At 39.4% G+C, this 15,125-nt stretch overlaps 1 protein-coding gene across 1 annotated transcript in view; it reads right to left on the bottom strand.

Annotated features, from left to right (window-relative positions):
• The window catches only part of nt5dc1 (5'-nucleotidase domain containing 1), a 65,044-nt gene that overhangs the window by 14,343 nt on the left and 35,576 nt on the right, over positions 1 to 15,125 (bottom strand). Inside the window, exons 7-8 of the mRNA XM_047573370.1 lie at positions 10,204 to 10,378; positions 7,221 to 7,318 (exon numbers count right to left, since the gene is read on the bottom strand). Coding sequence (XP_047429326.1) covers positions 7,221 to 7,318; positions 10,204 to 10,378 — 273 coding nt within the window. The remainder of the gene's footprint in view (positions 1 to 7,220; positions 7,319 to 10,203; positions 10,379 to 15,125) is intronic.

Here is a 15,125-nt window from a genome sequence, read left to right as displayed (position 1 = left end):
GTAAGTGTGTAATACTAATACAGTATTATACAGTAAACAGGACAATTTTCCTTCTTAAATTTAAACCAAATCATAATGTGATGACAAAGGACTAATCATTTGCCTGCTGGTTGGGACAGTTGTGACCTACTTCCTCATTTGCTGGTGGCTGGGGAGTGGTTCATTTGGAGTGACGGCTGACACTTGGATTGATAAGATTGCTGACCTATGTTTATTTAGTGTCTGAACACCCTCTCTCTCTGGACATTGGTTTGGTTGAACTTTGGTTTATTTTTTGGTCAAGCAGTCACTCACTGAAACACACACTACAGACTGATTTATTGACTGCAAATTTGATTTAAGTTAATGCAATAACTTTACTTAAAACATTTATGTGTGGTCTCCACATTTTGCCCTTCCTTTTAGCATGGTCAAATTAAGTACAATGTCATGCTCACTTAAAAGCAGCAGCAGAACCTGTAAACACAACACTAACTTGCAACTTGGAAACTTGCAAAGTATGCAACCCTCTGGTACACTCATTTACTACCGAAAGCTTATAGCTAAATCAGTCACTGGATTTAACACAGCCATAGTTCCTCTGAGCTCTCTGTCACATTTTTGGCATGGCTGTTGTACCATAGTTAAATCCCATTACAGATAGGTAGACCACAAAGACATGAAAATGACTACTAAAAAGTGCAGGTGGAATTTTGCCCTGTTTACACAAACCACCAAACTAAGATAAAACATGAAAAGCATCAAGACTGAAGCTCCTTTGATTCAGTGTGTTCTTGATTATGGGTAACTGTTCCCTGTACAATTTCTGAATATCAGAGCTACAGCTAAAGCAAAGTACATTTCAGCAGCCATTACCTCAGCAGCAACTGAGGGGAAAACCAGACTGTGAGTTAAAACAGAGCTGTGGTGACTGGTGGGTTCAGACCCAGCCATGCCCTTCTCGTCTCAGACCAACCCCAATACACACCACGTGTCAGCCCAGACGGCTTCCAAAAACATCACATTTACCCTCTGAAAATGTTGGAGCCATGGGTTCAGCAATGCCAAACAGACTCAGCCTAAGCACACTGCTTGCGAATGATGACCAAGGAATCTACATGTTTTATGTCTGTGCAGAATAAAGGAAAGGAGGAAAGGAGTACAAATCCTTCTGAAGAAAGGCTCATTTGTCAAGGGTTAGGGCAAAGCATTGGAAAAATGGAAGATTTCAACATGCCGATGGCGCATGATGAAAACTTATGAGCTCTCCAATGTCAGCAGGGTTTATTATTTGAAGAGCCTAATGTCTAGAACAGGTTATTAGACTGGCTTATAATGTGCCTAAAATCATGGAATGAACTTCTACAATATATTTTTTTTGTCACATCAAGGCAGCTGCACTAGTTGTAAACACTACACTGACATATTACAAGGGAAAAACAGATGTTATGTGTTTACACACAATTGCCTACTTGCAGATCATACAGGAACTGCATACACGTACAATATTCCCTAGATGGAGGTTTGCGTCTCCACCTAACCATGAGGAAACCAACTGCTTCACTATGTTCACAAGCTAATGATGAACTTTGGTGCTGGCAAGACAGTGCTCACATGCTTAGACAACATAGACACATTCTCATTTTAAAATATTTTTTCAATATTGTTACATTAAGATCTCAATTAAAATAAAAACTGCAAAACAATATGGTTACTTTGTTTTGTTTGTTGACTTTTTTGATGAGTAGAATCAAAGATCAAGCTTCATAGCCACACAACACTACTGAGCTAACCTAAGTTTGTAAACTGGGTTACTAAAACCACTTATCCACTGTAGGAAAACAGGCTGACTACAAAGTCTGTTATAATTCAGTTGGACACCAGGGACTGTTTTAAATCTCATCTATTATTGAAAGAAAAGCATGGCTACCTTAAACCATTAAAAACATCAGTATATAGTTTTCAAAAAGTGTAACCAAAGACAATGTAACCAGCAAGAACCAGAATGAACATAACAGAAGACTGTTATGTGCATTACACTCTCTAAACATGTTGTACCGTCCATGAATAGTAGACAGACTTAGTGTGCAGAATGAAATTCAATGCTGCAGCATCTTTAATTGTTTTGCAGAGTATAAGTAACCTCAGGTTAAAACTGAGATATCCGATAAATATTTTGGCAGGAGAGATAGAAAGAACTGAGATGAATACCTGCATATCTTTGTGCACACACACACTGTCACTAACCACTGATTACAGGGAGGTCTTCAAGGTTTGTCAGTATTTTTTCTCACTACCACCAGGAAAGACTGCTTTGCTGCTGCTTGAGAAGAATACTACAGCTATGGTTCAAAAAAGCATCATTACAACAAAAGCCATGGAGCCGCAGTGCTTCAGTATGGTATCTCATGTGTTATCGACACACATCGACACAGAATACTGTAGCAAATCAACACTCAATCAACTCACTGCAAACAACTGCAGCATCAGTGGTTACTTAGTTGGTTGCTACACAGTGGTTCCAACACAGCCCCCATTTGTGGAAATGCTATATTTAATGTACTGTATGTACCGTAATTCCAGTAGGTGCTATAGATGAACAATTTGCATACAGAAGATATGATAAGTTTGTGAACTTTCATAGCGTTTTAGGAGATGCCCTCTCAGTTTCACATATCTTGTTTAAACAAGGAGGAGTGGAAAAAATACTGATGATAATGATTTTATTAAAGCACTCAGTTTGGATAAGAATCTAAGTTATTTCTGTGGTATGCACACATAAGAAATATAATAGTCTTCTGTTTTTCAGTTCAAACTAGCTCTACCTCAATCCAGTACAGCAGTAAACTGTTTCGACATTAATTTGTCAGAAGTAACAACCCAGAATTAGAGAGCAACATTTTAAAGTATGTTTTCTAAATTAAAAGGTATTTTGAGTATAACTTTGGGTATAACTTTTCTCTAGAATGGAATGTTTTATAAGAAAACACCACAAGTTACTTCAAAAAAACGGTAGCAAGACTGACTGCAGTCTACACCGCAAGTGCTTGTTTTAAGGTCAGCATACAATAAATCTTCCTGCACAGAGTAGGATATGCTTCTGAATCAGCATCTTTCTCCCTTACTTTAAAGTTGTAGATTTTCATAGTGTTAAGTGGTAAGAACTCCAAGGCCTGTCTATACTTTTGTTCTTGAGGATCTAAGTGGACTAATGAAAACAATAGATCATTTTACTCTATATGACTAATTTACAAATATTATGCTATATATATACTAAGAATATTAGTATTAAACTGAAGGTCATGTGGAGAAGCTCTGACACATGTGACTGCCAGAGTAAAAAGATGTTACACAAAAACTTGACAATTGACGGAAAACAGATCATTCAAGGATGCCACTGTTAGACAGCAAATATAACAAAGACACTATCTGTAGATAATTATAAGCAGTCACAGAAAGAACCAAGCACTGAAGCGTTATTTCACAATTCAAATCTTCATCAAAACCTGTTATTTTCATCCTGTACATTGTTAGCTGTACAAAAGGGGATTTTAGACACAGTGGAAGGGGATGAGGAATGCTGTATCAACCCAGGTTTTTTGTTCTGATGTTGATGTATCTGCCTGTTACATTCTGATTTTGTCACTCGACGTCCTGTCAGACTGTGTCATTGTAGAAGCTCCAGCTCAAAAACAGAGCAAAGTTTTGGTCTACTCCTATAAAGGCCGATCTCTGAAGGGCAGAGATTTTTGTTCATTTTTTTTTTCTTCAAATGTGTTTGTTAATGGAAGTGCATAGATGAAGCTCTGTCTCATGTTTGGGAAATTGCACCGATTGGGAAATGCATGTGCGATTGTGTTTATATACAGGTTGTATAGCGTTATCCCACACTTTTTTTAACGATCAAGTCAGCGCACTAGCAAGACCATGAGATCTGCAAGGTGCTCTGCATCTGAGAAGAGGAGACTCAGTGGCAGATAGCGGACTCTGTGCAGGCCACAGAGATTTATTCTAATATCAGCAGCCTTTTGAAAGAGTAGGGGTTTGGCCGGTCCACTCTTCAGGTCAACAACAAACTGAAAGCTTAAAAAAATACACCATGCTGTCCATTGTTTATCTCGCAGTGTACTGTACTTAAATGTGTAATGATGACGCTGTTGAAGCGATGACGCATGAGAGGGAGGAAAAAACAGGCACGCAGCCCTCACAGCTGGGACTTCTAGCAATGGGAAAGTGCCCCAAAGGAGGGTCAACCTGGGTCTGAAAATCCTGGGTTGACCGTGAGTTTGATGTGAAAGGGGTATGGCAGAAAAGATGTGTCTTTGAAGGTTCGGGTCATAGTATATCCTAACATAGCTAAAACAAAGTTGTTCCAAATTTGAGTTGGAACAGTGCTTTATTTTAGATAACAAAAGGACAGGAAGTTCTCCAAAAATAGATCAACTTGATATGATAACTAGCTATATCAACATATTTTAAATAATCCCGGTGAGCTACTCCTGCTTGGTCTAACTTTAGCCATAAAGTACACAACTTGCCAATTCCTTCTAAAAAAAAACTTTACTGGCTCATAAATAAAGTTGAAAATGTGAAGAATGTAGAGTAACAAGTAATGTTTCCAGCTAAGAGCAGAGGCCAGAGGAAGAGCAGATGCTGGTGCTTTTTCTGCCAACGTGGCAAAACTGAGGAAGAGCAAGAGAGAGAGACAGAGGAGAATATTTCAGTGAGTGGATCATGCCGTCTTCACACATAATGCATCCCCAGTGTTGCTGCTGGCAGCAAGATAATCCAGATGAGAGAAACATTTCAGTAGGCTGCCCTTTCACCAGTGCACACCACCACCACCAGCCAGGATCAGATGCTTGGGCCAAAGACAGAGCAAGGATGACCCAGAAAAGACAAGAGCTATGAAAACTGCTGGTACGAGGATTTGACATAACAGCAGCGTGGTCTCACCAACACCACTAACAGCTGTTTGAACATAACATAAAATATAGAACAACAGGACATTGCAGCTAGACTGTCCTGAACACACTTATAAAATTGTAAAACGGCCTTTATTAAAGTCCACTTCACCTAAACTAAACACACCTAAACACATGTAGGCAGTTCTGGACTTAGGTGTCCAGATTTAAATATATCTGTGTGGGTGATGTCTTGCTCCATGTCAATAAACAAGAGTTGTGAGAAATTTAGTTTTTATCTTGCTGACTGTGGTCACTTCACGTTTACCTTGTCATGCTTTGTATATAACTTAAAGTAAGTTATATACAAAGCATACACACACACACACACACACACACACACACACACACACACACACACACACACACACACACACACACACACACACAAACACACATGAATATATGGAACAAAACTTGGAAAATGAAACTTTGTATCCCTGAATATACTGAATGAAACTTTGTATTCTCCCCCCTACAACAGCTCAGCAGATAGACAACAGGTCCCAAGAAAAACTCTTTACTGACTCAGTAAAACTGTACAAACAAAATTTACAAATTAGTTTTATACACCGAAAATACTGTTATACAAATATCAAAATAACACACAGTACTTTCACTACTATAAAAATACACACGATGTACTCCCAAGCACATATTTACAAGCCAAACATTGAAACAATAATGACAGTAACCTTTGCATTTGTAACGATGGTTACTTCCGCTTACAACGGCAACACTGTATCTATCATACACGATCCCAATGGAAAAAAAATGTCTGAACATGCACTATATTGTATAGACAGCACACTTTGAATATATTGAATGAATCCCTGAATACTGTATATGGAATGGATCTTGTATCCTTTTCATCAAAGTGTCATGCTTCTGAATTCACTGGCTTTACCAAATGGCATCAATTGAAATTTTCCAGTATTTTACTGAACTGGAAAACTTTTTTACTATAGGTTGTACTCCAAATGCTGCAACCTGCTGCAGTAGGTCTGGGTCTCCCTCGATTAAAAAGGGACCGCACTGCTTCCTCAGAAGAACAGTAGTGTTGGGCACGGGTCTCAAGATATTGTCCTGCACAAGCATTCACCACAACCAAATCCCGAACTGACTGACTCATTTTTGCTGCAGGTACAAATACAAGATGGCAGTGCCTTCATGACATCAGTCAAGGTTCATTCAATATATTCCGTAATTCATTTAATATATTCAAGGATTCACTAAAGTGATACGGGGATTCATTCAATATACTCAAAGTTTCATATAGTCAAAGATTAATTTCCTGAACGGCATGCCATAATATGTATACGCGCACACACACACATATATATAATCCAATTCTTGACTGTCCAGTTCTTGTGTGCTTGGGACCAAAGACGCCAGGCCAACCTCTGTCTCTCATTGATCAGGGGCTTCTTGCCAGCCTTGTAGGACCTTAAGCCATGATTTACAAGTCGATCACGCACAGTGTGGAACACTGGACACCAGTTCGGTCTGACCACTGTTGTTGGAGCTCCTGTGATGTCATTCGGCAGTTTTCCCTGCACATGCGGATCAGGATGTGGTCATTTCTTGCTGAAGAAACCCTTGGACGCCTAGATATTGGTTTGTCCTCCAAGCTGTTGGTTTCTGGTCTGTATTTCTGCAGAGTGTACACAACTGCTGAAGGACTGCATCTGCACTTCCTGGCTGAGAATCTGTATCTTCAGGTGTGTTTCCTGTGTAGGTTCCTCGTTTTAGGCATTTTTTGTGTCCGAAGAACTTTCAAAAGTACTGGCTTTATATAGACATGACGCACGGCAACAGAAAAATGTGTCTTTTAATAAAAAGCACGATCTCATATGACACAATTTTAAGTTTTTTAATGGCAGTTTTAGGGTTTGTTTAGTATTTTGTCTGTGACTGTACTGAAAGAAATTGCACTTGAAGACCTAAGAGTGATTCTAAATGCAAAATTTGGGGTGTCTGAAAACCTTTTGTGCGTGTACGTATTCATTTAAAATAATTTGTGTGTGTGCACGCATACACAAATTATTTTAAATGAATCTGGATGCAACCCCAACAAAGACTCCACATTTCTAAGTGCTTGATATGGAATCAAAGCAGACAAATGCTCATTGCAGTGACTATACAGTCAAACCGACTTTATATATTTCACACACCCTTTGAAGGAACATAGAACCTTTCTCCATGCTTAACATATTGAAGACTAATAACAGGCACACAATACAGTGCAGTAGGACATGAGAGTGGCCCAGTACTCACCTAGGGTTCTAAAAGGTCTCTGATGGGGCACTAAGGAGAAGAACCCAGGTTTCAGGGCGTTCGTGATGATTATGTCGAACAGTTCCTCAAAATCCTTCCTGTAATAGGAAGATAAATCACATCAGGTCTCGTGCTGCTGCATAATAGACATTGCCTGGACAGCATCTAAAATTTACACAAGCACTTACACAAACATGCATCGTCTGACTCACTGAACCTAAACAAATGATGGAAACACGGTGCAATAGTGCGTGTGCATACACTGCTGTGGAAGGAATAGTGATAAAATAAACACGGTGTGAGGGTAGAATACACTCCCACAGACGAGCATGATGAGAGCTAGATGCTGTCACTAGGAAAAACTAGAGTACTTGTGTAACATATGCGTATGATGAATCTTCTTAATACACTAGTGCTCACTATTGGTTTACACTGTACACTGTGACAAAAATAGCCATATAGGCTAATTTTAACTCCAAAATACAATCCACAGCCATCCAGTTAACACAGTCCCGTTGCTGAGTGTCAGCAGAAACAAACTATTAACAATAATAAATACCTTGCAATAATGGCAATAAATAATAATTCACTTCAGTGATTAGTCAGTTATTGAATATTACCTTGGTGAATTGGTTTAAGTATGCACCCATATTCTGGTAACTTTCCTGGTCCTGGTTTTGTTTTCAGAGGAAGATATTCAGGGAAATGAGAATCTCAAGCTTTTTCTTTCTTACTTCACTGATTTGGAAATACAAATAACAAATGTGCTGGAGAAACATCTAAACCCGAGAAAGTTTTTGGATATTATATTTTAGGAAATTAAAGTTCCCTGGCCTCCAGGTTAAAAAACACACTGTCACTTGTTCTCTGCTAGATGTATGTATCAAAAATAACAATATCTCAGATACCAGTGAAGGCATTTAGACACCTTGCAACACCTTGCATGTTAAAATCTTATTCTAAAAATAAGAATACTTTTCGGAAGAACAATCCAGACTGATTGATGACAAACTTCACAATGCTGGGAAATGCCATTGACTCTTGAATAAAGTGGACTTTTAGCACGACAGTGAAGTCAGAAAGGGTGCATATAACATCAGAGGACTGAAACTGAAGCAGCTACTCGAATGAGCGACAAAATATATTCTCAAAACTCTATGTCCAGTTGCCTTTTTTTAAAAATGCTTTTTGGATCAGAGGACTGAAAAACTATCAAACCAATGCAAAAAAAGTATCAGCCCAGCACTTTCTTTGACCAGTTGTCTCCTGTCAAACAGCTCTAGCTACTTCTGACAGCTGACTGCTGCTGGCCTCCAACCGGCTAACTGGAGTGAGTGAGAGCCAGTGACAGTTTTCTCTAGGTTACAAAGTTATGTTTTGGGACACACAAGTGGCTGTCCTTCACAATAAACTGCTCAACAGTGACACATCATTAAGTTTTTTTCCCCTGAAGATTAGGTAAGAACACAAATCCAATCAGTTAACAACACACCTTTCTATAAACCGCCACTGGCAAGATAAAGTCAGTCTAATTTCATCATGTAGCTGTCACAACATCATTTTTTATTCCTTGGCTCTCTAAAGCAATGATTACAACATGATGTTAAGAAGACATGCGCCTATACAAGCAGGGCACAGACTGTGAAACCGCAGGAAAGAATGTGAAAGGGGTGAATAACAACAAGAGTGACCAGGCTGCTTGATGTTAAAAAGTGGGAAAGTTGGAGAGAGAAAGGACATCCAAGTTACAAGGCTGTACCCTAAACTGCTTTGTCTCTCTGCTTGACTACAGAGAACAATCGCCTCTGAGCATTCCAACTAGCCAGGCCAGGCAGGATAACAGCACTTCAAAAGAAGCAAAATAGGCTCTTATGTGTTCAAGCACAGCCGCAAGTTGGACATCGTGTGTGCAGTGTGGTTTTTCAAGGCACTCTTGCAACTTGATTGAGTGTAAAACAAGGCTTAAGCAACAAAAATAAGGCTAAACCACAAGGTGTGCACTGGTGCACTGCAGACAGAGGGAGGCAATGTAGCACTTCGTCAATGGTGGCTGGTTGAAGTGTTTATATTTATCTTTTAGGCTTGCATGAATTGTTTACCGTAACATGGAAGCAACCGAGCAAGCTAAAAACCTATAAACTATGACAAACTACACACATCCACAGACTGTATATAAATATAGACAATGTGCCCCCACTTCTTCGGACTGGCCAAACTGACGCTGTTTTGTCGGACTATAGACTGTATTTATTTATTTATCACAGTCCCATGGAACTGCTTCACGGAGCGGTTGGCATGGCAACTTGTAGTTGTAATCATCAAAATGTCACATTTTGTTTCTCATCTTCCGTTCTGCTTAATCCTGCACTAGGGAACCTGGACCTTCTCGCTGGGAGGCATAAGCGCTAACCACTGAGCCACTGTGCCGCCACATTCTGTTTCTATAGCGTCAAATAACTAAAAAAAAAAAAAAATTGAAAAATGGACACTTTGCAACAAACGCTCACGTCTTTACCCATCCAGCAGACATGAGCAAACATAGGATCATGTACCAAAAAATAGGCACAGGTGTAAATCAATATCCATTTATTCAAATTTTGATGGACCTTTTAAAGCTAGCAAGCTAACTAGGTTAAAAGTAAACATCACCCCAGATTTCACGTCAAGTGGCAACACTTTTTATAGCTAAGAGAAACTGCGGAGTTTATTGTGACAAACAGCCACTTTCACACCTCACAACATCAACTGTAAAACTCATTAAAAAATATTTGACAAGGCCATCTTGCAACAGATGTAATGTATGCCATGTGAAAATTGCAAGGAATGTTTTGAGTTGAACAAAAAAGAAAAAACAAAGAAAAAGATGCCAGCATGGACAAAAGAGAGAGGCGCTGGTTATAAATCTTTTGTTGGTTGTACAGACCAGATCTTAGACTTGTTAAGGAGGGAGGGCTGTCTGTGGTCTCCATGTGGGCAGTCTTACCCCAGGATGTGTTCACAGATCAGCCTGCAGTAGTCACTGTGGGAGCTGGTGATGAGAAGGAGAACCTTCCCAGCATTTTTCATGGTACGCAGCCAGGCCTTTACAGAGTCGGAGCAAGGCTGCAGGTACCGGCCAGGGTCCCTCTTCACACTGGGGAAGTATGTCCCTGCGTCCTCTGTACAAACACACAAATATCATCAAATTTCAACATCTCCTCATGGATAACGTCTGCAGTTGCATATAAATTTTACCTTTACTTTTGCCACCTTTTGGTATAACAAGCTCTTTATGTTACAGTCAGTAAATATAATATGTCAACTTTTTCCATCTTGAATTTTGGATGACTTTGGAAAGACCATACTGCACACTGGCTGGCATTGCAACACACATCACTAAACAACACTAAAATAAAGAGAAATGTTGATAGGTTAGAAAATAACCAACAAAGATTCAGATTGCTAACATTAACAATTACCAGCTATGGCAGGATCCAGTCTTTTGGCTCAAATAAGGAAGCATGCTTCTATTATTATTTATTACAAACTAAATGTTACAGATTGAGCAAAAAGTTGTCAAGGTTTAGTTGCTATCGCAAATAAACCCAAACTCTTCATATCTTTATTTGTGCTTTGTAATTTGTTCACAGAAATAAAGGGGATCTCAGGGTCACTTTCCCGACTGATTCACCACCAGTGCATTCTGTCACTTTAAAGTCTTCCAGATGCTCGAGCATACATCCTGTTAGCATACTGTAACAGTCCTTAATACGTCAGGACTATGATGTTACATAACCTTGGCCCAGCACAGAATAAAAACTTGACCTAATGGTCTCTAAATGCTTCATGAATATACAAACCCATTAAAAAGACATTACCTTTAAAGAATACAGACACTTTATGTTTATTGGCAGCAGTAGCAGCAGTAGCAGTGGCAGCAACAGAAAGACTAAATCCATCATTAATTTGTCATATTCAGTACAGGAAATACGCTCCAACATAGATGATTTGAGACGTTACTATTTCCAACAGAGACATTGTTACTCATGCTTACAGTTTTCTTTTAAAACTTCGATAATAAATAAATCAAAAGAAACCTTCTTTTACAAAGAAGGCCCCTTAAGAGACCAGAAATAAACCTGCTTGTTTAAGACAGTGGATGAATTGAGGATGCATGAGGGGTATCAGTATATGATGCAAAGCTGCTCTAATACAGTCCCAAAATAACATTATAGAGGGAGGAAACAGCTAAGTAGGCCATTTTCAACTGACACTGTCTAATATTGTGAAGCTTGTAATAAAAATTTTAATTCAGTTATGGCAAAAATAGTTTCAAAACAGAAAAAAATGCTGCAAGCTTCACATGGTATTTGCTCTTGAGCTGTAGGAGGTAACTAATAAGTGAGAAGTGGTGTTTCTTCTTTCACAAGCAGCAGAAAAGAGGGCTTAAGAAAACAGGGCGTGGATGAGTGGTGTGTATTCACGAGCTGAGGTATTTACCCTGGCAGAGAGTGGTGGCCTCTCAGGAGCATCACTGGGCCTTCACACACACAGAGACGGTATTTACACTGTAGCCCACACTGTCCCAATTCTGTTGGGAAGTTTTTTCATCAGTCTGAACAGCAAACAGCTCCATGAAGTTACACTTTACTGAGGACGCGTCAGTGCTGTAGTATTCAGAAATGTTTTAACCCGAAAAATCATGGTAGCAATGATGCTACACCATCAAGAGTAGTTAAGCTAAAATACTATGGACTATGTACCCCTTTACTCACACAAGCACACACTCATTCAGACATGAGTGTGACGATGACCGGAGGGGGGTGGGGTGGGGGGGTGGAGGGAGGTGGGGGTGGGGGGGGGGGGGGGGGTAGTGTCTTGGTTAAGGAGCATCTTTCAGGAATTAAATTATCTGGTTATTACAGTATCCAGATGCTGTGGTGACCTGAACCTGAACATGAACTATAACAAAGATGGATGACATTCTATGTAGTAGGGTGTAGTTATTCATTATTAATATTGTAATTGTAGATTAGATAATAAAAAATGAGAACGATTGCATTTTTATTCATTTATTGTGCTTACCACCATCGCTAAATCGCTCCTTTTGTCAGAGGGTGACTTGCTAATGCGAAGTTTGACTAAAAAAAAAAAAAGTCAGAATTTGTTCAGGAAGGAACAGGCAGTATGAAAACGATTTGTTCAGGAATTCTGAATTTTGTTCATGAAATGAAAATGCAAAAGAAGCAAACATGGTTAAGATTCAGAACTCAAGGCCTGATAAAGGCCTGCATTATAAATGTGAAAAGTTTGGACTTGCTGCCCTCGAGTGGTATAACGCAGTACTACCATGAAGAAGTAAAAGGCTCCCGACTGTCCTAAAAAAGGCAGTAGAGGGTTGTAACCAGAAGGTGATGACAGACACAAGCAAGCAACAGCTAAGATTACCAGCCATGCAAAAGTCACTGAAAGGCTGCTGAAAATGCTCCATCTGGCAGTGGACAAATTTCTTTTGAAGTCTTAATTGTGTCCACAGATCATTACACCTTCAGTTAAACATATAAATTCGGTGAAGACAACCAATGGTTGACCATGAGTTTGAAGGCTGTATCTCCTCTGGGACCCTGTAGTATAAAGCCCGCTGTGCCTCATTAACCACAGTCAGGGAGGTCAGCTCGTGAGGTTAAGAGAGGGCCCCTATTACCAAAATCCCATGTTGCAGTTATGTGTGTGAGAGAGTAAAAACAAACTAACATAAAACTACATTTGATCAAAACCCATATTGTACAGATACAGAACAGAAGCTGTATCACTCCACACTGGATTTAAAATTACTATCAAGCCAAGGGCCTGGGCTCATGCCTGGACTCATGTCAAAGTGTAGGACACTTGCCTGCGTAAGGACACTTAGGACATGGACTTTTCAGTATATCCAAAAACATTCATGAAAGCCAAATCCAACTTTTTAGTTATACCATGACCTGGATGACTGACAACATATGAGAGATAGCAAAGGTCAGTAGTAGTTAAAAGTCAATAGTAGTAGTTAATCATCTGCCTTTCAAAATAGCAAGATTGTAATGTTTAAATTTTTAGGATTTCCAGGATTCAGTGATGGACAAATACCTCTGGTCCATCTCCAATTTCATACATCATTTCCAGAATAACTCTCCAGTACCCTGGAGCGATCAGACTACCATGATCTATGTACTTCTGTGTGATCTACAACATGGTGCTAACCACATATTAAACTGCTTCTTTAACTTTGAAAGCAACTTAATTTTGTGATTGTACAAATTACAACATTGTGAGTTTGTTTGACAATATTCCGCTGATTATTTGTTCAGTTTCTTGACGCTGTTTTCGTGTAGGTTTGAGTTCAGAAAACAGACAAATATGTTGAGATTCTTGTGCATGGCCTCTGTGCTGCCAGGGTAGGCCGTATAATTTTTGATTGATTCCCATTAACTTGGACATTTCTATCAAATGGGTCTAGCTCATCAAGACTGTGTGTGTACATATGTACAGTATATACATATTTAATTCATTACTCCGTTTAAAATCGGAGTTCTCTTTATCCGATTAGGACACCCAGATAATGCGATTGGAATTCGATTTTCTCCGTGAATTTGGTAACCACAGTTTTCAATCGGATATTGCACGTGTTCATGCTCCACGACCACTGAGTCGTGTGTGACCCCGGAAAAAAAAAACATCCAAGAAAGCCAGTCACAGAGGAAGAAGAAGGTAAATGGAGCCGCTAGAAGAACCGTCTGAAGGATAGTGCGCAACTTACCTGCACCAGAAGTGGCGCGAACATTACGTACGACATTAAAAAAACGTGCTGTTGTCCCTATGGTTGTTGTTTGAAATGCTGGTCTGTCGTATGAACGACTCTTGATTATTTTATGATGTAATAGGTCAACAGGAAAACGAGCCGTATTAACGTGGTATTAACCCGCTGAAAAGACACATATCGCCACCTATTGTGGAGGAGGAGAAGGACAAGGACAAGGACTGTAGTCAGAAAGTCGAATTTTGAGCATAGCTCAATTAAGCTCTGCATGTAAACGCACTGAGTCACTTTATGTATATTGTATATCGTCATGCGCCATGTCATGTTCTCCTTCGTCTACTTAGTAAATACAGGATATATTTTATGTTTTTCTTTTATATTTTTATATATTCTCAACATTTGCACATTTCTTGTTCACATTTTTTGTTTAGCTGCTGCATTGTAGGCCTTTGAGGATGGTAATTTTAATTTAATTTAATTCTGCATTGTGTTGCACATGTCAGAATTGACAATAAAGTTGACTTGACTTGAAATGTTTGACCATGTCAATCAAGTCACTTTCTGGAAAAGGTTTACATGGTGATATCTGTGCACATAAAAAACCCTGCTGATATCCAGGTCTGAAGCCATTTCAGACCTTTGAATTTCTCCTTACGGCCAGAGATGTGGGCTTTTCTTTTGTACATTTATCTCTGTTCAAGCCTTGCAAATTGATTGGCTAGTTGATTTGCGTACAGCACAGAGAGCTACAGCTGGACAGCAAAAACCGCAGCCCAAAAAAACAACAGATACATATTTCAAATGCTCTTATATTTTTAAAGAATGCTCCAGATGCACATGCTTCAGAATAAGGAGTAACTGAGAATCCAAACTGAATATGCTGTTTACATTTCTCATATCAAATTTGGATTATTGACATCTTTGAATCAATAGTGTATTACAAAGAGAGGCCAGGTTAATACTGTTCTGCAGATGAGAGCATATTCTAAAACCTGCTCCAGCACCAGTGCTGTTGTAGCCTGGCACTGGTGACATGCACAGTGCCTCTACATTGTTGGCTGTGAATGTAGGACTGTGGAGCCCTGAGGGCCAGCAGGCCTGTGGCCCGGCACTGCGCCGTGCAGGCTGGG

The sequence above is a fragment of the Mugil cephalus genome, chromosome 21 (assembly GCF_022458985.1).
Source record: "Mugil cephalus isolate CIBA_MC_2020 chromosome 21, CIBA_Mcephalus_1.1, whole genome shotgun sequence".
Lineage (NCBI taxonomy): Eukaryota > Metazoa > Chordata > Actinopteri > Mugiliformes > Mugilidae > Mugil > Mugil cephalus.
This window is presented reverse-complemented; position numbering and strand designations above follow the sequence as displayed.